Source organism: Neovison vison, chromosome 13 (assembly GCF_020171115.1).
Source record: "Neovison vison isolate M4711 chromosome 13, ASM_NN_V1, whole genome shotgun sequence".
Lineage (NCBI taxonomy): Eukaryota > Metazoa > Chordata > Mammalia > Carnivora > Mustelidae > Neogale > Neogale vison.
In genome coordinates this window covers 47,302,331-47,325,698 of record NC_058103.1, presented here as the reverse complement: position 1 = coordinate 47,325,698, position 23,368 = coordinate 47,302,331, and the positions used below count along the sequence as shown (strand labels likewise).

Sequence of the window (23,368 nt, the reverse complement as noted above, 5' to 3'; positions counted from 1 at the left end):
GAACAGACCCATTCATATACACATTGTCTATGGCTACTTTCTCACTACAATAGCAGAGCAATTGCAAGAAAGACAGTGTGGTCCACAAAACATAAAATATTTACTGTCTGGCCTTTTACAGAAAAGTTTGCTGACCCCCAGTCTAGAACAGTGGTTCTTAGCTTACCTGTACTTTCACATTACCCAGGGAACTCTAGAAAGATCAATTCTAAGACCATACTCTAGAACAATTAAATTAGAATCTCTTGGGGTATGAATCAGGCATCAGCTTTGGTTTTTTCCCTTTTTTTTTTTTTTTTTAAAGTTGTCAGTTAGTTTCAATGTATAGCCATGGTAAAGAACCTAGGGGAGGGGCACCTGATTGGGTCAGTGAGTTAACTGTTACCTTTGGCTCAGGTCATAATCCAGGACCCTGGAATAAACCTCCAAGTAGGGCTCCCTGCTCATTGGTTAGTCTGCTTCTCCTTCTCTCTCTCCCTCCTGCTTATGCTCTCTCTCTCTCTCTCTCAACTAAATAAATAAAGCCTTAAAAAAAAAAAAAGAAGAAGAAGAAGAAGAACCTAGGGAAAAGATTTGCTCCTCCTCCTCCTTTTTCTTTTTTTTTAAAGTAAAGTCCACACCTGATGTGGGTCTTGAACTCATGACCCTGAGATCAAAAATCTCATACATGCTCTACTAACTGAGCCAACCAGACACCTGGGGTTTGCTCCTTCTAACTCCCATCAGCTATGGACTGGAGAGTCTTTCTTCATAAATAAGCTGAGCAAATATCCATAGGCATCTGTCTGTCCTCATCTTTTTTGAGTTCTGATAATGGGGCCATGTAGGCCCATCTTCTTTTCTTTCCACAGCTTTAACTCTTCTTATTCATGAATGAGATAAATACAGGGAACTCACCATTTGCCTTGCTCCTTTACAACACCTTCCTCTTTTCCTCTTTTCCCTTTGCCTCTTCTTTTTCACTCCCTTGCTGAAAAAGTACAATGTGGAAGGCAGGCACAGAATCTGCTGTAAGAAGTGAGGGGGTTCAAAGACCATGGCATCAAAGAGTCATTTGGTTCTTCTTTTTTTTTTTTTAAAGATTTTATTTATTTATTTGACAGACAGAAATCACAAGTAGGCAGAGAAGCAGATGGGGGGGGGGAAGCAGGCTCCCTACTGAGCAGAAAGCCCAATGCGGGCCTCAATCCCAGGACCCTGAGATCATGACCTGAGCCGAAGGCAGAGGCTTTAAACCACTGAGCCACCCAGGCGCCCCCATTTGGTTCTTCTTTGGGAGGGGTGGGGAGAGAGGAAGCTTCTGCCCATGGGCCTTCTGGAAAATGTCACTTTGCCTTTCAGGGTGGCCCAACTAAGATAAAAGTATTTGTGAAGCGCTATTGTGGTTGGCATTTTCTCTCACTGCTCAGGATCCTCAGATCTGGCTCCTGAAGGAGGTTGTGATGGTGTTAGAGGTGATGAAAAGCCAGCAGTGGGAGGAAGAGGACGGAAATAGGCCTTTTCAACCATAAATCAGACCTCCATCCTCCCTCACCTGAATTACTGACTGCAGGGGGCCCCTAGTGGATCCATGAAATCCATCTCAACCCTGTCTCCATCCCTGCCATCAGTTATCCTCCACATTGCTACCAAAGAAAATTTTCTCTAAGAAAATCTCATTATGTTCCTCTCGCACAGAAAATCTTTTCATGATTCCCATCACCTTTAAAATAAAATTCAAACTCTTTAACAGAATATGGAAGGTCCTTCTGGCCTCTGCCCCTCTTTTTGGCTTCATTCCCTTTTTTTTTTTTTTTTTTTTGCCTAGAACATTCCCTCTCCTCCTTTCTATTCTTCTGCTTTAAACTCTGGCAACTCCGTGAAGACTCAGATCAATCATTACATCCTTTGAGAAGCTTTCCCAGACCCTCCTCATAAGGTTGAATTTGGGCCAGTTTTCAGTTGTTCATTTATTCTTTTGTCTAATAAGTACTTTGTTGACAGCTTTTTAAACGGCCAGACCATGTTAGGTCCTAGAGATGCAGAGATGGAGAGGGAGAGACGAAAACATGGCTCTTGCCCTCAGGGATCTCCTAATTTAGGAGGGGGTTACAAAAAAAATATGAACAAGACCTATCACATAAATAAGATATGCAGGAAGCATGATCACCAGATATTATCAGAAAGAAGGCGGCACCACACCCTGACTCCCTTCCTATACTACTTCTCAAGACACCAGAGGCATGGCCACTGTAAGAAAGAGAAAGCGTTTATCTAACAAACCGAGCACTAGGTGGTGATCTTCCTAGGAGATCTTCGCATCCACATCTCTGGACCCTTGCTCTGTCGTTAGACCTCAAGTTGTTGGAAATACAGCGGCAGCTTGTCACTCAGCCTTTGTCCTGCACATCAGAGCCAGGCAGGCATGCTGTGGTGAAGTGTCAGATTATTTTTAGTTCAAGCTGTTGGCTAACCTGCGACTGTGTTGACAGAGTTGTCAGCTAGCTGGTTTAGGGCTTGGCTATTTGCCTTCAGGACTCCCTTCAAAGGCTTCTGAGCACTCGGGCTTCTCCACCTACTTTCCCTGCATGATCCTGTCGGCAAGAAAGGGCTTTTCTCTGAAGATCCCATGTATGTGATTCTGCAGGCAGAGAAGTGACCGCTTCGAGTTCTGTATGGCAGCAGTGGCATTATGTACATCTGGCAGAGCCCACTGTGACTGAGGCCGTGAGAAGCAGGGGGCAGGGGACACAGCTGGCACTGGTGCTTCGAGAGTCCCATCAGCAGGGGCGGTCTCATCCCTCCTGCAGCCTCCAGGATAACTCAGGCTTCAGAGAGAAGCTGTACCATAACAAGATCTGAATAGCGTATTCATTTTTAAACCTTATGTCCTATCCCTCTGCATCACAGACCCCGGGAGAATTGAGCTAATGAACCCATTATCTGTTCATAAGCCTCAGGCATATATAAATTATACTCCCAGCCTTTCTGTGTTTCTTTGTTAGCATTTCATTCAAGGACAGAAAGTAAAGAGAAATCAAAGGAAGCTGGGAAGGGATCTAGGGACAGGGACAGAGAGGGGCGTAGAGACTGTGGCACTCAGATGTATGAGACAGCAATATAGTCACAGAGATGTTGAGCAAAGACAGATGAAGGGAGCTTTTCCTTAGAGCACAAATTGAGAGAGCACGTCCAAAAGTAAAGGACAGCAGGTTTCAGTGAAGTCTATTTATTCACCACTCTGGTAGGGCTCGTTGGGTTTCTAATAATAGAAGCCTAGGCCAAGTTCACTTAAGCAGGAAGAGGGGATTGATTATAAAAGATAGAGTGTGTCTCAGATTCCAAGAGCAGAAATGTAGCTGGGTAAGTCGTAGAAATAAGAGCTGGAAGACCATCAGAAACCAGGAAAGCTCTGTTACATGCCCTTGCCTCACTCTGTGCGTCTGTCTCTTTCTTTTCCCGGGAAGAATAGATTTCTCAGCTTCCTGTTCCATGTGGCAGACATGATGGCTGCCCACAGCTCCCAGGATCCCATGTTACTTCCAGCTCCATGAAGAAAGAGATAGGTTGATTCAATTACCTTTAGTCTCAAGTGCATATTTGCTAGAATGGCATCTCTGTTCTAGTAGAACAAGTGAACCATCTGCAGTTCAATCAATGGACATTAGAATCAAACCACAACAGTGCTCTAGGAATTAACCCACACTCCATAGTTAAGGAGGAGTGAGAATCATTGTAAGCTAGAAAGATGCTCTTTGACAGAGGGCATCGTTAGCATCATGAAAAATAATGTAGATGTAAGAACAAAAGAAAGCCAGGGCCAGAAGCATGGGTGAAATGATTGCTTCTAAACTAATTGGATGCTCCATAAATTGACCCCACATAAAAATGTCAAATTTCTTTCTCATTTCTCCCAAGTATTCGTAATAGACCTTTCCAACTTGTTCCCCTTATTTTCCCAAGAGTATGCTATGTAAATTCCCACTTCTCTGGTTATTCTGGGTTCCTCAGTGAGAATGCCCTTCCCCTCATTCTTTTCCTGTCTACTACAGACTGAATGTTTGTCTCTCCCCACCTTCCCAAGATTTTGTTGAAACCCTAACCACCAATATAATGATATTTGGAGGTAGGGCATTTGGAAGATGATTAGATTGGGAGGGTGAGCCCTCATTAAGAGGATTAGTGTCCCTATAAGAGACCCCAGGGAGATCCCTCATCCCTGCCACCATGCCAGGTAATAGTGAGAAGACATCTGTAAACCAGGAAGTGACGTCCACCAGACACTGAATCTGCCAGCACCTTGATCTTAGACTTTGCAGTCTCCATAACTGTGAGAAATAAATTTCTGTTGTCATTCATCCAGTCTAAAATATTTTGTTACAAAAGCCCAACCAACTAAGAACCTCCCCAAATCTTACTCCCCAATCAGGGGTCAGCTCCAGTCCCCACTTGTCCATAAATATTTTGCCATTCTGACTATGTTTACTAATTGGTTTCATTTTCATCAAATAAATTTTTCCATAAGACTACACAGTCCTCAGGGCGCCTGGGTGGCTCAGTGGGTTAAAGCCTCTGCCTTCGGCTCAGGGCATAATCCCAGGGTCCTGGGATCAAGCCCCACATCAGGCTCTCTGCTTGACAGCGAGCCTGCTTCCCCCCATCCCCCACCCCTCCACCTGCCTCTCTGCCTACTTGTGATTTCTATCTGTCAAATAAATAAATAAAATCTTAAAAAAAAAAAAAAAAGACTACACAGTCCTCAAAGTCAAAGACCATGTAATTTACTTCTCTGTACCCTTCAGGGTGCTGGGGTACAGGCATTTAAGAAACTTTTTTTTTTTTTTTTTTTTTTTAGTGGATAGCTTCAAGTTCATGTACTTAGAATGTCACATAACAGAACATTAGAAGCTATATTTCACATGACATTTCCAATGACATTTATGGTTTAGGAAATTGCAAGCATGGTCACATTGGCCAAATAAAACTGTGGTCATATGGGCACTGGGTGGCTCAGTCAGTTAAGTGTCTAGCTCTTGATTTTGGCTTAGGTCATGATCTCAGGATCCTGGGACCAAGTGCTGCGTTGGGCTCTGCACTCAGCAGAGAGTCTGCTTGAGGATTCTCTCTGTCCTCTCTCTCTCTCTCTCTCCCTGGAAAAATAAATAAATCTTAAAAAAAAACCCACAAAACTGTGATCATAGGAGAAAATTCATTGAAATACAAAAATGAAGAGAGTACAGTAAATACTTTCATTTGTTGTGTTTGATTATAAGAAGCCAGTATTTATTGTATACTTCCTTTTTATAATAATTCAACATAAAAACAGATTGATTTTCATAACTGACAAATATGTATAAATTATCAAACACAAACATTTCTAATGATTGAATCATCTTTCTGATGACTGACTCATAAAAGGTTGGAATTGAGCGTCACAGAAAATGGTAGTGAGAAATGGACCAGTTAGATATCATCCTTGGTAGTAGAGAAAGGACATATATCCTAGGTTTGGGACTTTTGAAGTATTTTTTCAGAATTTGAAATGAAATTTTTAACATCTCTTCTCTAAAACGCTTGCATTTGAGGTGCGCCTGGGTGGCTCAGTCGATTGAGTGTCTGACTCTTGGTTTCAGCTCAAGTCATGATCTCATGGGTGGTAAGATTGAGGCCTTCATCCAGCTCCATCCTTGGTGGGAAGTCTGCTTAAAGATTCCCTCCCTCTGCTTCTCCTGCCACTCACACACTCTCTCTCTCTGAAATAAATATTTTTGAAAAGATGCTTGCATTTGATTGAGGAGAATGAGATACTACCTCCTCATTGACCAGTTGAGAGTATTTTTAGGGATAATAAAATCAGTGTAGTATATCAAAGGACATAAAGAGGAAGGGGTCATATTCACAGTTGGCTGGTCCTCATTCATTCAGTTTGCTGAAAATGAAGCAAAAAACATAAAATTGACTCACACATACATTAGTAACTAAGCTTGACACTTCATTTTTATGAGAGTTGATATAACTTTTAAAAATTCCATATTTATTAAGCACCGTGTACATGCTTACCTTTATGCATTGTGTCTAGGAGCTATAGCAGTAGTACTGTTAAACCCTGATAATTTGAAATCCCTAGGAAAAGAATTTTTCTGAATAGCCCAGTTTTCAGGTCAGATGAAATCTCCCTTCTTAAAAAATGTAACTTCTTTGGATGACACTTTGAATGTCTTTCTCTTTTTATTAAATAGAGGAAATTAAATATAATGTGCTTTTTTGATGATTCATTTGAAGTTATTAATTTCAAGAATATTTCCTATTTCATTTTTTAGAAAAATCCTATTGATGTACCATTCATTTAATACCAGCTTGGAGGAGAGGGGAGGGGAAGACCACTTAGATGATTCACTCATTATTTTATAAATAAAAAATAGTCAATATTTATTTATACAATTTTACTTCCTCTAGTATCATAATCAAAGTTTGATCTTGGGCAGTCTTCACACCCAGAAAATACCCTTTAGACTTAATTTTGGCCACCAGCTATGATGGGGGTGCCATGATGGTGTGAGACATCATGGCAACCTGCTGCCTTTCATTCTCAACATTGCTAGTCTTGCTGTCCATAACACCTCTCATATTTTCAGTATGGTTCTAGGGCATTTCAAAGAATCCTAATGTTTTTTTCTGCAGTCACTTGTGTTTAAGCTGGATGTTTTCATTTTTTCTGACTTGAACTACATTTTAATGATTCAAAGAAATATGAAGACTTAAAAATAGCCAGTTGCTTTTGACCTGAGCTAAAGACCTTTCTAGATAAATGTCAGACCAGTCTCTCCTACTTTGGAAATTCTGTCTCATCCCATAGGTTTCATAGTTTCTTTTGTCTTCAGGTACATCGCCGAGCCAATGACAAACGATGAACATCCCATTTCAAGCCTGCCTCCCAGCACAGTCCTTGAGGTCTTTTTAAGCAACAAATTCAAGTTAAGTCAACCCTGACTGTTGCCTTTAATGCAGGCAACTCAACTGAAGGACTTGACTGAATGACTGATGCCCTTACCACACATGTGATTTCCCAAACATAGAGGCAGTGACCCCCTGTCATCTTTGCCTGATGGCTTGCAAGCATTTTGTGACATCAATTTAAAAATGTGTCTTCATTTCAGAATGTAATGAAGACAGAACTATATCCTTACAGACTGTTTAAATTCTTAGGTCTGATTTGTATCCTGACAAGTGCTTCTCAGAGCTGTCAGAATGTCTGCCTAGAGTTGGTTCCTATTTTTTCAGAGCCTAAAATCAAAGTTTGGTAAACTTTATTGGAACTCTCTAGGGTCACCGTTTCTTTACTTCCAATTTCTTAGCCCCAGTCTAGCTGAAGAGGTTGCTGGATAGCTGGGTTTCAGCAATGGTCAATCTGAGAAGATCCACGCTCTTAGCAAATGTAATTCCTTCACGTGTGCATCAGCTAATCTAAGCTCACACTCCACCACCTGTCCATCCTGAAACATCAATTTTGATTCTCTATGTCATCATTTCCATCAGTGTACAAATGTAGTATTATTTCTCCATCTTAAGTAAAATTTTATTTTTTCCCCCTTAATTGCCCACTTCCTCTTCCAGCAACGACCTCATTTGTTTGCTCTGCTTTGCAGAACTTCTTGGAGAAGTTGTCTATACTCATTATCTCTAATGTCTCTTTTCCCTTTCTTTTGAAAAGTTATTTTTACTCTGGAAATAATCTCAAATACAGCAGGACTGCAAATGCCATACAAAGTATTTTGTTTTCCCCTGAACCATTTGAAAATAAGTTGTCAAAAGTTACCGCATCAACACCAAATACTTTAGTATGTGTTTCCTATAAGTAAAAACATTCTTCTACATAATCATAATGCAGTCATCAGAATTAAGAGACTAACACTGATTCGTGACTACTTTCTAGTCCTCAGGCCCCATTTAAGTATTGCAAATCGCCCTATTCTCAAAGCCCTTTGAGAAAAGGACCCAGTTCAGAATCATGTGTTGCATTTAGTTGTCCTGTCCATCGAGTTCCTTGAATTTCATGGCCTTGACACTTTTGAAGGTTACGGGACATTGACTTTGTAGAACACCACTCAAGTTGGGTTTGTCAGATATTTCCTTATGATTAAATTCAAGTAGCAAAACGAGAACATAAATATAGAATTGATGGGGATTTTTATCTCATTACATTTTATCAATGGCGTATGATTTCAAATTGTCACTTATTGGTAATATTAACTTCATTACTTAATTAAGGTGTTATCTTCTAGTTTTTTCATGTAAAGTTCTTCTTTTGTCTTTTGTAGTTAATAAATACTTGGATCTTGGGAGATAGACCTTGAGGCTATATTCACTACCCAACTCCTCACTAAAAATTTGTTTTTAAAATTGTATTTAATTATATTGATATTAGACTCATGGCTTCCTCTTTTATTCAGTGGTTTACAATCTGCTTCTATCATCATTTATTTCGATGTCTTAATTGGCACAGACTGAAAAGCTAGCTACCACGTCCTTCTGACGTGATTCCATCTTTGACTGCTTCCTTAGTGCTTGGCACAAAAAGATGTTGTAGGGTCCTCTTATTATTTCCCTGCCCTGACCTTAGAATCACCCTTTTCTCTAAGAGCTAATTAGTTCCTTTGAGAATGGTATTTAGAAATGAAACCCTGGATGCTACTTGTTCTCATTGCTGAAGTGTTTGAACTGTTGCTGCTCCAAGTTCCTCTCAGTGGACAGCGTTAGAGAACACTATACATGTCTATTTCTTTATCTTTGTATCTGTATATATGTAGTCATGAGTTCACACCAACACCACCAGGTCCTGTCCTACATCACAGAGTATATTCTAGCTTTCTGCTTCCCATATTTGTAACTCCCTTCACCGACAATGAGGATCCTAGCTCCCCTGGTCTGTATTTGGCCAACTCTCCTGTAGAGAACCAAGGTCCCATTCCATGACCTCTCCTCCTGACATGGATGCATTCACATCCCACTTGAGTTCCTACACACCTTACCAGGCTATCCTATACAGATGCTCTCCTCACCCTGCTCAAGCTCCGACCTCCCACTATGGATCCCTGATCGAGTGTGGAGCCCACTTTGCTTAGTCTCACCCAATCCCTTTAAGACTGAATTGTTCATGAAGAAGAAGGAGGAGGAGGCCCCATTTGCTTGTAACCCCATTCTGGTGAGGCTTTCACCCCCACTGTTCTCTTGAGCCTGCTCTCACCAAGGTTGCTGGTGACTACAAATGGCAAAATCTAATAATCAATTCTCCATTTCATCATACTTGACCTACAGGCAACATTTGTCATGGCTGATGATTCCTTATGCCTTGAAGCATTTTCTTCAGCATTTGGTTCTCAAGAGTCCCCACTCTCACAGGGGACTATGTCTAAATTTCCTGTTCTGGCTCCTCCTGGGCTCCCCAGTTTCTTACAATGAAGTGTTCTGGAGTTCAGTACTTGTTCCTCTCTTTTCTATCTAAATATACTCTCTACTTTGACTCTTGACTCCCACAAAGTAATCGCTGCTTTCCCCACAGCATTCGGAGTACTCCTTTACAATGCAAGTCAGTGCTTCCCCTCCATTCCTCCGTTCTGTAAGTTTTCACCCAAAGATTAATTGCCTTCTCCGTTAAGCCTAGCTGCTGCTTCTCCAGTAGTTCCCCAACCCCCTACACACACTCATATTCTTAATCCCTTTTACCCTGCTCTACTTTTCATTTTCCTATAAAACTTACTACCCTCTGAGGCACCTGGGTGGCTCAGTTGGTTAAGTGTCTCAATTTCAGCTAAGGTCATGATCTCAAGGTTGTGAGACTGAGCCCCATGTTGGGTTCCACAATGGGTATGGAGCCTGCTTGAGATTCTGTTCCTCTCCCTCTACCCCTCCCACCCCCGTCTCTCCCTCTCTAAATAAATAAATAAATAAATAGGTTAATTAATGAAAACTTATACCTTCTACCATTCTCTATAACTATTGTACTTTCTTTTCTTTTTTTTTTAAATTAAAGATTTTTTTAAAAAGATTTTATTTATTTATTTAACAGAGAGAGATCACAAGTAGGCAGAGAGGCAGGCAGAGAGAGAGGAGGAAGCAGGCTCCCCGCTGAGCAGAGAGCCCAATGCGGGACTTGATCCCAGGATCCTGAGATCATGACCTGAGCCGAAGGCAGCGGCTTAACCCACTGAGCCTCCCAGGCGCCCTATACTTTCTTTTCTGTTCTCTCTATTCTCCCATTCAAATACTGTATCAGCAATTTGATGATGCTGTTCATTAGTGTAGTTTGAGTCCTGTTTCTTCATTTTGGTTTTGTTGAGTTACTTGAACCTGTGGGTTTGTTGTTTTCATCAACCATTACACATTTTTCAGCTGCTATGTCTTCAGATATTGTTTCTTCCTTCTTCTGCACCCACCATCTTTCTCCTGTCCTTCAGAAACCCCAATTATATATGTATTCAGGTCCTTAAGTTATTGTCTACCCAGGTGTTCTATTCATATTTTTTCAGTCTACTTTCTCTGTGTACTTCATTTTGGAGAAGTCCTGTTGTTATCTTCAAGTTCAATCATCTCTTCTTCTGCAGCATCTCAATCTGCTGGTAATTCCATCCAGTGTATTTTTTATCTTCAGAGATTTGATTTGGATCTTTTAAATATCTTCCATATCTCTTCTTTTCATGTTTTGCTTTCCTTTACCTTCTTGATTTTATGGACAGTATTTACAATAGCTATCTTAACAAGATCCTTATCTATTAATTTAATCATCTGTGTCAATTCTGGGTCGTCTTTGTAGTAATTCTTCTCCTTATATGGGAGAGATTTTTTTTTTCCCACTTAATTATATGCCTGAATTCTTTTTTTTTTTTTTTTTTTTCAATTGGATTCTAGATATTGTGGCATACTGGAATTTTTTTTGTATTCCTTTTAATATTTGGGGGTTTTGTTCTATGGTGTGATTAAATTACTTGGAAACATTTTGGTCTATTCAAGACTTACAAGTGAACATTGGCATGTGGGTCTGTAACAGCCTTTAATCTAGGCCAATTTGGCACCACTCCTGAAGCAGTACTCCTTATAGGACTCTATTCAACCCTCCAGTGTTATGAGATCTTTCTACTCTGCCCATGGAGGCACAAACTACTCCAGCCCTGTCTGATCACCAGGGATTATTCCATTTGACTCTTTCTGAATATTTTTGCACAGCCTCAAGCAGTTTTCTCCCACATATGTGCTGATCAATATTCAACTAAAGACAGAAGGAATCCTCTGGAGGCCTCCAGAGCTCACACTTTCTCTCGCCCTCTTTCTGTGTCTGTGAAGCTCTTTTTTCTGTTACTCTCTCCTCAACTCAAGGAGATTCCTTAACTCTGTTTTGGTGGCCCCTCCCTGTACCATGGCCTAAAAACCCTTTTTACACAGTCAGCTGGGTCAGTCACGGGGCTTCTGTTGTCTCCCTTCTCTCACTGATCACTATCCTCTGCTGCCTATTGCCTAACATTTATAAATTGCTTGTTCCTATATTTTTCCAGTTTAATTAGTGTGTGTTTTTTTTTCATCATAATCTGAATTAGAAATCTGGAAAAATACATAAGTTCTGCAAGGACAGGAATCTTTGTGTATTTTCTTCCTTTCTTATTCCAAGTATCCAGACCTATGCCTGGTGTATTAGGTACTCAGTAAATATTAGTTGAATAGAATATTTGTTGAATAAGATTATGTTTGAGAACTCCTTCAGGAATTATCTGAGTGTCTACCGTGTATCTGGCACTGATCATACACAGTGGTAGATAAAGCAGATGTAGTTTCTGTCTTCCTAGAGTATAGTATCTAAAGTGAAAGGCAAATATCAAACACAAATAAACAATGGTTGTTGTTATAAATTGTAAGAAGTGTTTTCCTATAAAGGAAAAGAATGGGATGAAAGTGCATAATGAGGAAAGTCATTATTGGATGAAATGATCATTGAAGACTCTGCAAAGAGGCAATATCTCATTTGACACCTAAAGGAACAGAAGGAGTCAGGCTGTTGAGAAAATGAGGAAAAGAATAGTCCGGGGATTGTATATGAGAAGCTCTGAGACAGAAAAGAACTTGGAGCTTCCATAACATTAGCGGAGGTGTGTGTGAGGAGGGAGGAATGCCACACATGAAATTGGAAAGATGGGCAGGCCCAAAGCATGCAGGCTGTTTTAAGATGTTTTGGTTCTCTACAAAGTACAATGGGAAACTATTAGTAGTTTTGAGTAAGAGTGGTATGAGCCAATTTATATTTTTAAATTAACTTTCTAGCTGCAGTATGGAAAATACTACTCTTGGCACAGTAGTAAAAGCTGGGAATTCATTTACAACTGAAATTCTTAAACTTTTTTCTGCCCTAGACCTGTTTGGCAGCCTACTGAAGCATATGGCCTCCTTCTCAGAGTAATGTTTTCAAATTACAAAGGAAGTTAATCATACTGAAATACAGTTTATCAGAATAGCTTTTAGAAAACTATTTGCGATATAGTAATATAGGTACTCCTTTATTGGCTGATTATAGAAGATCTAATATTGAGTCTATAATTATACAGTGGATGAACATAAATGAAATGTTGTGATCTTTACAACAGTACTTATGGTGTGATGGGAACTATCTGACTTCTATGGCTAAACAAGTCAGAGGGACTGCTAATGCTACTGTTTATGTTGTCTACATCTGGGAATGTAATGGACAGAAATGCTAAATCTCTATTTGAGGTTAGTGAAAATAAAGATGTAACTTTTATCATCAACATTCACAGACCAGATCACCCCCTGAATTCTATCTGTTGACCCTGTGTTAGTCCATTTGAGCTGCTGTAACAGAATACCATACTGGGTGGCTTAGAAAAACAGACATTTTTCTCACAGTTCTGGGGCCTGGGAAGTCCAACATCAAGGCACTGGCAGATTCCATGTGTAGTGAGAGCCCGTTCCCTGGTTAATAGATGGTTGACTTCGCACTATGTTCTCATATGGCAGAAGGGGCACAGGAGCTCTGTGATCTCTCTGACAGCACTAATCCCATTCATGAGAACTCCAAATTCCATCACATTGGGAGTTAAGTTTCAACATATAAGTTTTGGAGGCTATGAACATTCAGTTTATAGCAGACCCTTGGAAAACCCAAATTAATCACTTTTTAGTTAAGAAATTATTTCCGTAAACATGGAGAAAGAAGACGGGAACCTAAACTTGGGTAGTCACCACAGCAATGACAATAAGGAGAAAAATGTGAAGTATTTTTGGAGGAATAAGCAGTAGGACAGGAAAGAGACTGAGTAGGGTTACTGGGGAAATCTTAATGGAAGTAGGGATATACAGTGTAAAGGATGCAGTGTGCGGAACGTTAGCAGGGATAGTCAGAAAGAGTCTTTCCCATTGCTGTGACTCACTGAAGGCAGGGGACAAGGATGACCCTATGGGTTAGAAAAGAAGGATTAAGTCAGGAACGCTAAGACTCACTACTCACCCACTCATGATCTGTGAGACCTACAGCAAACACCTTCCTAATGAAGCCTCAAATTCACATATTCAAGATGAGGACAGTAATAGCTTATGACCCATAAAATTGTTGTAAGCATTAAGTAAGATACTATATGTAAAGGGGTGAGCACAGTTCTGACATATAGCAGGGGCAGAGAAATATTTGTAATTATTCTCATTACAGCTAGGATTCTGAAAATGTGTTGGACTATCATCCACAGGGAAGTGCAATCTAGTTAAGGAAAACAAGATAAAACTCAGAAAATATTTTGAGAAAGAACGTATTTGGAATCAAGTGTTCAAATGTAAGATGTAAACAACTCCTAAGCTCTTCATTTTGCCCAATATAGCACTTTCTGTGTCATAAAAAGATTTTGAAAATTTCTGCCACGCACAGGCCGACCTTGTTTTATTGCGCTTTGCTCTGCTGCCCTTCTGATACTGCAGTTTCTACACATTGAAGGGTTTTTGGCAACCCTGCATTGAGCAAGTCTATCTGTGTCATTTTTCCAACAGCATTTGCTCCCTTCACATCTCTGTATCCCATACTGGTAATTCTTGCAATATTTTAAACTTTTTCATGATGTGTTTTGGTGATCTGTGATGAGTGATTATGACTTGCTGAAAGCTCAGGTGATGGTTAGCAATTTTTAACAATGACGTATTTTTGAATTAAGGTATATACATTGTTTGCTTAGGCATAATGCTGTTGCACACTTAATAGCAGGATAGTATAAACATAACTTTTATATGCCCTGGGGAACTGAAAAATTCATTTGACTCATTTTATTGTGGTATTCACCTTATTGTGGTGGTTCTGGAACTGAACCTGCAATATTTCTGAGGTATGCCTGTGTTTGTGTGTGAATGTTGTATTGTGTGTGCTGGTGGTGCAAGTGAGTTTTACACATTACTCTTGCCTAGTCTTCACTGCTTACAGCTGAGCTCCTGTTTGGAGTAATAATGACTGTGGCTCAAACAAGTAAAAGGCACACACACAAAAAAAGTCATTGAGATTCAGTCTGAAAGTCTGTCCTTTGCTTTCATTTAGAGGAGCTAAGGCAAGAACAGGCTGTTTCCTTTCATTCCGTCATGGTAGCATTTCATAAAGATGCACAAGGAATTTCAATTTCAGCTTTTGGAACTAGCCCTGCATTTGAGTAGCTCATATGTAGATAGCTGTGGCTTAATGGCAAAGCATCAGGGTTTGGTTCTTTTTCTGCCAAGAGCTTTGCTATATGACATTGAACAACTCAAGCCATCTGCTGAGCCTTAATTTGTCACCTATGAAAGGAATTTAACACTTCTTACCTCGGGATTATTGTGTAGAGCAAAAGAGAAAACCCAACATCTGAAACATAATAGGAGCATAATAATATTTTTATAAGAGATGTAGTGTCGATTAAAGAGCAATGCTTTACGCCAAAAACTGTAACAAGAGACAGAGGTCCTTACATAATGATAAAGGGGTCAATTTATCAAGAGGATATAACCATCATAAATATATATACACCCAACACAAGAACACCTAAACATATTAAGCAAATATTACCAGACCTGGGATGCCTGGGTGGCTCAGTTGGTTAAGCATCTGACTTTGGCTCAGGTCAGGTTCCAGGGTCCTGGGATCAAGTCCCAGATTAGGCTCCTTGCTCAGCAGGGAGCCTGCTTTTTCCTCTGCCTGCTGTTCCCCCTGCTTATGCTCTCTCTCTCTGACAAATAAATAAATAAAATCTTTTTTTAAAAAAAGCAAATATTACCAGACCTGGACTTGAACTATACTTTAGACCAAATGGATCTAAAAGACATGTACACAACTTTACATCCAACAGCAGCAGCATACATGTTCTTCTCAAGTGTACATGCTACATTCCTCAGGATAGGATGAATAACAGGCCCCAAGATAAGTCTTAGCTAATTTAAGAAGACTGAAATTGTACCAAGAATCTTTTCCAACCACAGTGATATGAAACAGCAAACCAATAGATCAAAGAAGAAATTATAAGGTAAATCAAAAAATACCTGAAAACAAAAAAGTAGAAACACAACATCCCTAAATTTATGAAATGCAGCAAAAACAGTTCAAAGAGGGAAGCTTCATTTCACCTATATTAAAAAGGAAGGATGGAAGGAAGGTCGGTCTGTCCTAAGTAACCTAACTTTAGACCTCAGGAACTAAAAAGATCAAATTAAGGCTGAAGTTAGCAGAAGGAAAGAAATAAAGATAAGAGCAGAAATAAATGAAATAGAGACCAGAAAAATAATAGAAAAGATCAATGAAACCTAGCGCTGGTTTTTGAAAAGATGAACAAAACTGATGAATCCTTAGCAAGGCTAAGAAGAAAAAGAGGGAAGACTCAAATAAAACCACAAATGAAAGAAGACATTGACGTTGATGCCACAGAAAAACAAAGGGTCATAAGAGACTAGTATGAAAAAATTATATGCCAATAAATTGGATAACCTAGAAGAAATGGATAAGTTCCTAGAAGCATATCCCCTTCCAAGACTAAATCATGAAGAAATAAAACATCTGAACAGACCAAAAAAGAGTAAAGAGATCGAATCAGTAGTTAAAAAGCTCCCAAGAAGGAAAAGCCCAAGACCAAATGGTTTCCCTGGTGAATTCTACCCAATATTTAAAAAAGAATTTATGCTAATCCTTTTCAAACTCTTCCAAAATCAGAGAAGGGAGTACTCCCAAACTCATTATAAAAGGGTAGAATTACCCTGCTACCAAAACCAGATATGGATACTACAAGTTAAAACTACAGGCCAATATCCCTGGTGAATATAGGCAAAAATTCTTTACAAAACATTAGCAAACCAAATTCAACAGCACATTGAAAGGGTCATACGCCAAAGTTAAGTGGGATTTATCCCTGGGATGCAAAGATGGTGCAACAAATCCATAAATGTGACACATCACTTCAGTAGAATGAAAGGTAAAATATAATGATCTCAATAGAGGCAGAAAAAGCATTTAACAAAATACAACATCCTTTCATGATAAAAATTCAATAAATTGGATATAGAAGGAATGTACCTCAACGTGATAAAGGCCATATATGACAAGCCCACAGCTAGCATCATCCTCAGTGATGAAAGATCGAAAGCTTTTCTTCTAAAATCGGGAACAAGACAAGGGTTCCCACTTTCACCTCTCCTATTCAACATAGTACTAGGAGCCCTAGCCAAAGAAGTCAGGAAAGAAATAGAAATAAAAGGCATCCAAATTAGAAAGTAAGAAGTGAAATTGTCTCTGTTGGAAGATGATATGGTCATATATAGAAAATTGTAAAGATGCCACACAAGAAAACTTAGAACTAATCAACAAGGTAAGCTAAGCAGTGAAGTAGCAGGATAAAAATCAGCATCAGACATCCATTGTGTTTTTATACCAAAAAAAAAAAAAAAAAAAAGAAAGAAAGAAAAGAAAAGAAATAGAACAAGATATAAAATCTCATTCATAATAGCATCAAAAACAGTAAAATACTTTGGAATAAATTTACCCAAGAATATGAAAGGACTGTACACTGAAAACTAGGGTCTCAATGAAAGAAATTTAAGACACAAATAAATGGAAAGCTTATCTGTGTTCATAGATCAGAAGAATTAATATTGTTAAAATTTCCATACTACCCAAAACCACCTACAAATTCCTGTAGTCCATATCAAAATTCCAATGGCATTTTTCACAGAAATAGAAAAAAAAATCATAAAATTCGTATGAAACCACAAAAGACCCTGAATAGCCAAAACAATCCTGAGAAGCACAAAACTGGAGACATCACACTTCCTGATCTCAAACTGTTTTACAAAGCTGTAGTAATGAAAACAGTATGGCATAAAAAATAGACACACAGACCAATGGAGTCAAATAAAGAGCCAAGAAATCAACCCCAGTATATACCATTAACTAATATTTTATAAGGGAGCCAAAATACTCAGTAGGGAAAAGATTATCTTTCAATAAGTGGTATTGGGAAAATTGAATAATAATATGTGAAAGAATGAAACTAGATCCACATCTTACACCACTGAGGAAAACTAACTCAAAATGGATCAAAGGCTTAAATATAAGACCTGAAGCTGTAAAACTCCTAGAAGAAGACAAAGGAGGTGAGCTACTTGACACTGGTCTTGGAAATGATTTCTTGAAGATGACAGCAAACATACATGCAACAAAGGCAAAAGCAAATCAGAGGTCTACATAAGACTAAAAGGTTCTGTAGAGCAAAAGACACAATCAACAAAGTGAAAAGGCAACCTTTGGAAAAAGAGAAAATATTGCAAACCATATATATGGTAAGGGGTTAATATCCAAAATATATAAAGAATTCATGTAAGTAAAAAAATCTGATTAAAAATGGGCAGAGTATGGGGCGCCTGAGTGGCTCAGTGGGTTAAAGCCTCTGCCTTCGGCTCAGGTCATGATCCCAGGGTCCTGGGATCGAGCCCCACATCAGGCTTTCTGCTCTGTAGGGAGTCTGCTTCCTCTTCTCTCTCTGCCTGCCTTTCTGCCTACTTGTGATCTCTGTCTGTCAAATAAATAAATAAAATATTTTTTAAAAAATGGGCAGAGTAACTGAGTCGACATTTTTCCAAAGAAGACATATAAATGGCCAATCAGGATATGAAAAGATGTTCAATGACACTAATTAGGAGAATGCAAATCAAAAACATAGTAAATATCACTTCACACCTGTTAGGATGGCTATTATCAAAAAGACAAGTGATAACAAGTGTTGGTGAAGATGCAGAGAAAAGAGAACCCTATATGCTGTTGGTGGCATGTATAATGGTGCAGCCACTATGGAAAACACTATGGAGGGTCCTCAGAAAGCTAAAAGTAGAACTACTGTATGATCCAGCTATCCCAGTTCTGGATATATAGCCAAGGGAAATCAGAATTTCAAAGAGTTATCTGTACCCCCCTTTTCATTGAAGCATTATTCATAGTAATCAAGATATGGAAACAACCTAAGAGTTCATCTGTGCATGAATGAATAAAGAAGATGTTTTATATACACACAATGGAATATTATTCAGCCATGAAAAAGGAAATATGGCCTTTTGTGACAATATGATGGACCTTGAGGGCGCTATGCTAAGTAAGATAAGTCAGACAGAGAAAGACAAATACTGTATGCTATCCTGTGAAACCTAAAAAATCCAACTCATAGAAACGCATAGAAAGAGTCCCTGGTTGCCAGGGGCTGGATGTTGAAGATATAAGGAGATATTGGTCAAAGGCTATAAACTTTGAGTTATAAGATGAATAAATTCTGGAGACTGAAAGTACAGCACAATGACTATCATTAACAATACTATATTATACACTTGCAAGTTGCTAAAAGAGTAGATCGGAAATGTTCTCACCACACACATACAGAAAAAGGTAATTATGTGAGGTGTTAATTAACTTGTAGTCACAGTTTCATAATACAGTAATATATCAAATCATTGCAATATACACTTAAAGTCACACACTGTTATTCAATTATATCTCAATAAAGCTGGAAAAAAGGTTAATAAAAATCTTTAAATGAAAAAAAAAAAAAAAAGGTGAGATTGACTTTTACACAACCATTCAAACAGTATACCCTAAACCTACCTGGAACCTTAGAATGTGATCTTATTTGGAAGTAGGATACTTCTAGATGTTGAGATGAGCTCATACTGGATTAAGGTGGGCCCTAATCCAATGATTGGTAGGTAGGAAATTTGGGCACAAAGAAGAGAATGCCAAGGGAGGACAGAGACACACAGGACAGAAGGCCATGTGAAGATACAGGCAAAGGTTGGAGTGGCATGTTTATAAGAAAAGGGACATGAAGGATTGTTGCAAACTACCAGGCACTAGCTAAGAAGCATGAAACAGATTCTCCTTGGCCTCAAGGGGGAACCAATCCTACTGAAACCTTGATTTTGAACTTCCAGTCTTTAGCACTGTCAGAGAATACATTTCTGTTGTGTTAAGTCACCTAGTTTGTGACAATTCGTTAAGGCAGACCGAAGAGACTAACAGATATGCTAATATCTATACCTCTTTATATCAGTCAGAGTCGACTGGGCTTTGTTGCAGTAACAAAAAGGTCCTCTCCTCCCATTCTTAAGGGCTTACAACAACAAAGATCTACTTCTTACTCCCACCACATGCCCTTTATGGATTATCTGCCACTCCATGCTGTGCCACTCTGAGCAGGGACCCTGGCAGATGCAGTAGCCTCTGTCCAGAATATTGCCTCTATCTGGCCTGTGATGAAAGGAACAGAGAGTCTGAAAATTCAAAAAGACTTACAGGGTTGGAAGATGAAAGCAGTAAACCATAAAATTGAAAGGCCTTTAAGTGACACAGCTCCAATCAACTCAGCCATAAGGCAAGGACCAAATCAAGGGTGTGGCCACTGTGACTTTTGTTGAAACCTCCAAATCCATTAAAGTGGTTCTCAGTATATTATTCAGTTGGACAAATTGGCAGAGAGAAAGAGCTTGGCAAACGATGCATTGGGTCTTGATGCTTCTGCCCCAAAGTTACCCACATCACTTCTGTCACATCTTATTAGCAGAGCAAGTCTGACGTCATTGTGTGGGTCTGTGTAATCCACCTGTAGGGTGGGGCAGTGAATTTTTTTTTTTTTTAAGCAATGGTATCATCCATTCCACTCTTACAGAGGACTATCCTTTCGGTAGTCACTTTGAAAGGCTATCATAGGTGTACAGTGATGTTAAAAGCTCTTGGAATAATCTCCAGAGCAAGTATGTCATGTGAGAAAGTGACTCTTAGCTTTATGGTTTTTGAATTCAAATTGACATTCCTCAGGTGGATCATTCACTTAGCCCCCAGATGTAGTTAAAATTGACCTCTGGTTTATTTTCCCAAATCAAATCTATCCTCGAGTAGTGAAAATTTGCCATTCTGAAGGCTGGTTGAAGGAAGGTATTCCAGACCATTCCCAAGACGAAGCTACAGAAAAGTGAGAAATGGCTGCATCACTGAAATCACTGACCAGCCTTGCAGTGGGACTCCTCCCTACAGGATTCAGTGCCAGGCTGAAGTAATATATATTTCAGATGTTTGATAAATTATATGCAATGATGCAATATATGAAAACTGAGCTTGGGAGGCTCAGTCAGTTAGCATCTGCCTTCCACTCAAGTCATGATCCTGGGGTCCTGGAATGGAGCCCCGCAAGGGGCTCCCTGCTCAGTGGGGAGTCTGCTTCTTCCTCTCCCTCTGCCCTTGCCCGCCCTGTCCCCAGCCCTGTGCACTCACTCTGTCAAATAAATACAATTTTAAAATCCATCCATACATAAAAATGCATAAATAAAAATAAAAAGGAAATTAACATGGCTTCACCCTTTCCATGTGTGGAAACTAAGCAATTTGCATGGATTATCTCCTTTAACCCTTGCAGCCAGGGCTGGGACTAGGGTGAAGTGGGTAAGAAGCCACAAAATGTATGGAGACCTGCATTGTCTGGACTGTGCAATGCAGGGTTGAGCCTCACGTGACCCTAACAGCTAGCACCCCATTCCGTTTGTGCTCTAAGAGCCTCACTCACCTCGCCCTAGTCCCTTACCTGCCAGAGACAGCCACGTGAATCAAGATCACCAACCCCCTTCTTTGCAGAGAAGGAAACCAAGAGCGCCTCTTCCCCCTCCCCCCACCGCCTCACTTTCCCATGAGCTAGTGACCTGTGCAGTCCACAGAGCTGAGCCCAAGTCCTTGGGGGATGGAGGGGTGGGACAACTAGACTCAGAAGTCGGCCCTGGCTGCCTGCGCATGCCTGGATTGCTTCCGCAAATGCTTCCTCTTAAGGTCGGGTTGTTTTTGTCCTCCTCTTCAGGTATCCAAGGCTGCCGCAGACTTGATGGCCTACTGCGAGGCTCATGCCAAGGAAGACCCCCTGCTGACCCCCGTCCCGGCTTCAGAAAACCCATTTAGGGAGAAGAAGTTTTTCTGCGCCATCCTTTAAGTCTTCGCGAGGAGCCTGTAGAGCCTCGGGGCTCCTGGGACACTGATGTTGAGTTTTTAGCAAAGTGGGCGCCTTTCTAGTCCACAGCATTTAAAGAGAGGGAGGAGAACCATCCTGGAAACTCCAGGCTATGCATGTTTAAAGAACCGGTCCCCTTGATGAGAATGAAAGCCAAACCACATCCCGAGTTAAGAGATCTGATATCTGCAGAACTGCCTGGAGGAAGGGAATATGTAAAGATAAAATCCGCCTCATTTCTTTTCTGCTATCCCTTCCCAAACCTTATGTTTCTGCTTCATATTTAAAAAAATAAAAATAAAAACAGACAGCTGTACTGAGCTAAGATATGTATGACCTTCTTGGAATGAATATTGCCTTTAGAATACCCTTTGATAAGCTGAATTGTCCAGTGTAGCCGCGGTTTGGTTTAATGGCATTGATGTTTAGTCTTTGTGCCTTTTTCTTTTTTCCTTCTCTCCTGCCTCTCCTTCCCATCCCTTCCGGTTAGAGTAGTGCAGAGCGAAGACTGGATTATCTACGAGACTGAACTCCAAGGATGAGCACCCAAGTGTTTAGGGAGCTGTTCCCCGTGTTTTGTCCTCATGGTGATAACAACAAAAAATGCCCAGTTGTCTGTGTTCTCTTATCACCATTCCTAACATTTGTACATGATAGCTTTGATTCTGCAAGTAAAAGTAAATCATGTGTTGTGACTGGTGCTTTCATATATTTGTGACGATTTTTTAGTAATCCTGCATGAAAATGTCCCTATGTTACATCCATTCAGAAGGTTTGTTGTTTTACTCAAGTTTGGAACAGGAATGAGAAGGAAAAGAAGCTGGAGAAGAACAAACTCAGTGTCTTGTAAACTGAGATGACTTCAGAGCCTTAGCCGTGCCTAAAATACCTCTGAGTTCACGGTGGCTTAAACGCCTCTTCAACGTATTTTCCAGAATCCAAAGCATTTTGGTTGTATCTAGGATTCAGGGCAGCACAGGAATCAACGGGCAGGAGAAGAAAGGAAGGATTCACCATCAGTGAGGAGACCTTTTTGTCATAGAGTAAGAGCCAATTTCATCTTTCCTTGCATTGTGGAAATTTTAGATTGAAAGAACACTTTCTGTTCGTTCAAATATCAGGAGAAATAAACCAATGGCTCCAGAGAAGACCCATTCTCAGAATCCCGGCTGTTCACCTGCCAGGGAGAAGGAGGCAGGTTAGGGGCCCACCAGCACCACCAGAAGGGGTTCTGGCTCTCTCTTGCCACTGGGATAGTCTTTGCTTTTCACTCCCCAAATTTCTCAAAAAGAGCCTTTTCTGGTTTTGTTCTCCATCTTGTTCGTTAGAGTCTCTCAGTCCTTCTGTACAACTTCCTTGCCGCTAGAGCTCTCTCTTCCTGAGAGGTGATATTGAAACTGATTCTTCATTTCAGCTGTAGCCTTCCTCAGTAAGGGAAGGTACTGGAAACCTGCATCACTTTTTCCTGTGCCATTCCCAAGCAAAAGAGGACCGGTCTTACAGCTCGCTGTTTACTTTGAAATTGCAAAAGACCATATCCAATTTCATTCTATTCTCTTTCCCTTCTCTTCCTTCTGTTTAAAAAAAAAAAAAGGTGAGGAAGGAAAAGAGAAGATATAAAAACTTAATAGGCCAAGGACAGATTTAAAAAGGGTTAGTAAATATTTTCCTTAGCTCCTTTTTAAGGGCATGGTGGTAAAAAAAAAATAAATATATCCTACTGGGGCAGGGGCAAAGGAATGCCGAGACACTTGCAAAATGTATGACTCGACTTCTACAACCGGGTACTTGTGTTCAAACCTTGCGATGTTGTTACAGTCAGAGAGACACTAATGAAGATTTAGTGGGAAGACCCTGGCCAAGTATTC

General features: G+C 40.0%; 1 protein-coding gene and 1 non-coding gene across 3 annotated transcripts in view; both read left to right on the top strand.

The window, feature by feature from the left end:
• The window catches only part of GNG2 (G protein subunit gamma 2), a 112,634-nt gene extending 89,526 nt beyond the window's left edge, over nucleotides 1-23,108 (top strand). For both annotated transcript variants that reach the window (XM_044229828.1, XM_044229827.1), the window contains one exon: nucleotides 21,354-23,108. In XM_044229828.1, coding sequence (XP_044085763.1) covers nucleotides 21,354-21,482 — 129 coding nt within the window. In that variant the 3' untranslated portion in view covers nucleotides 21,483-23,108. The remainder of the gene's footprint in view (nucleotides 1-21,353) is intronic.
• TRNAQ-UUG lies at nucleotides 15,065-15,147 on the top strand. Its single transcript has one exon. It is a non-coding gene; the product is annotated as a tRNA-Gln (tRNA).
• Nucleotides 23,109-23,368: the final 260 nt, after the last annotated feature.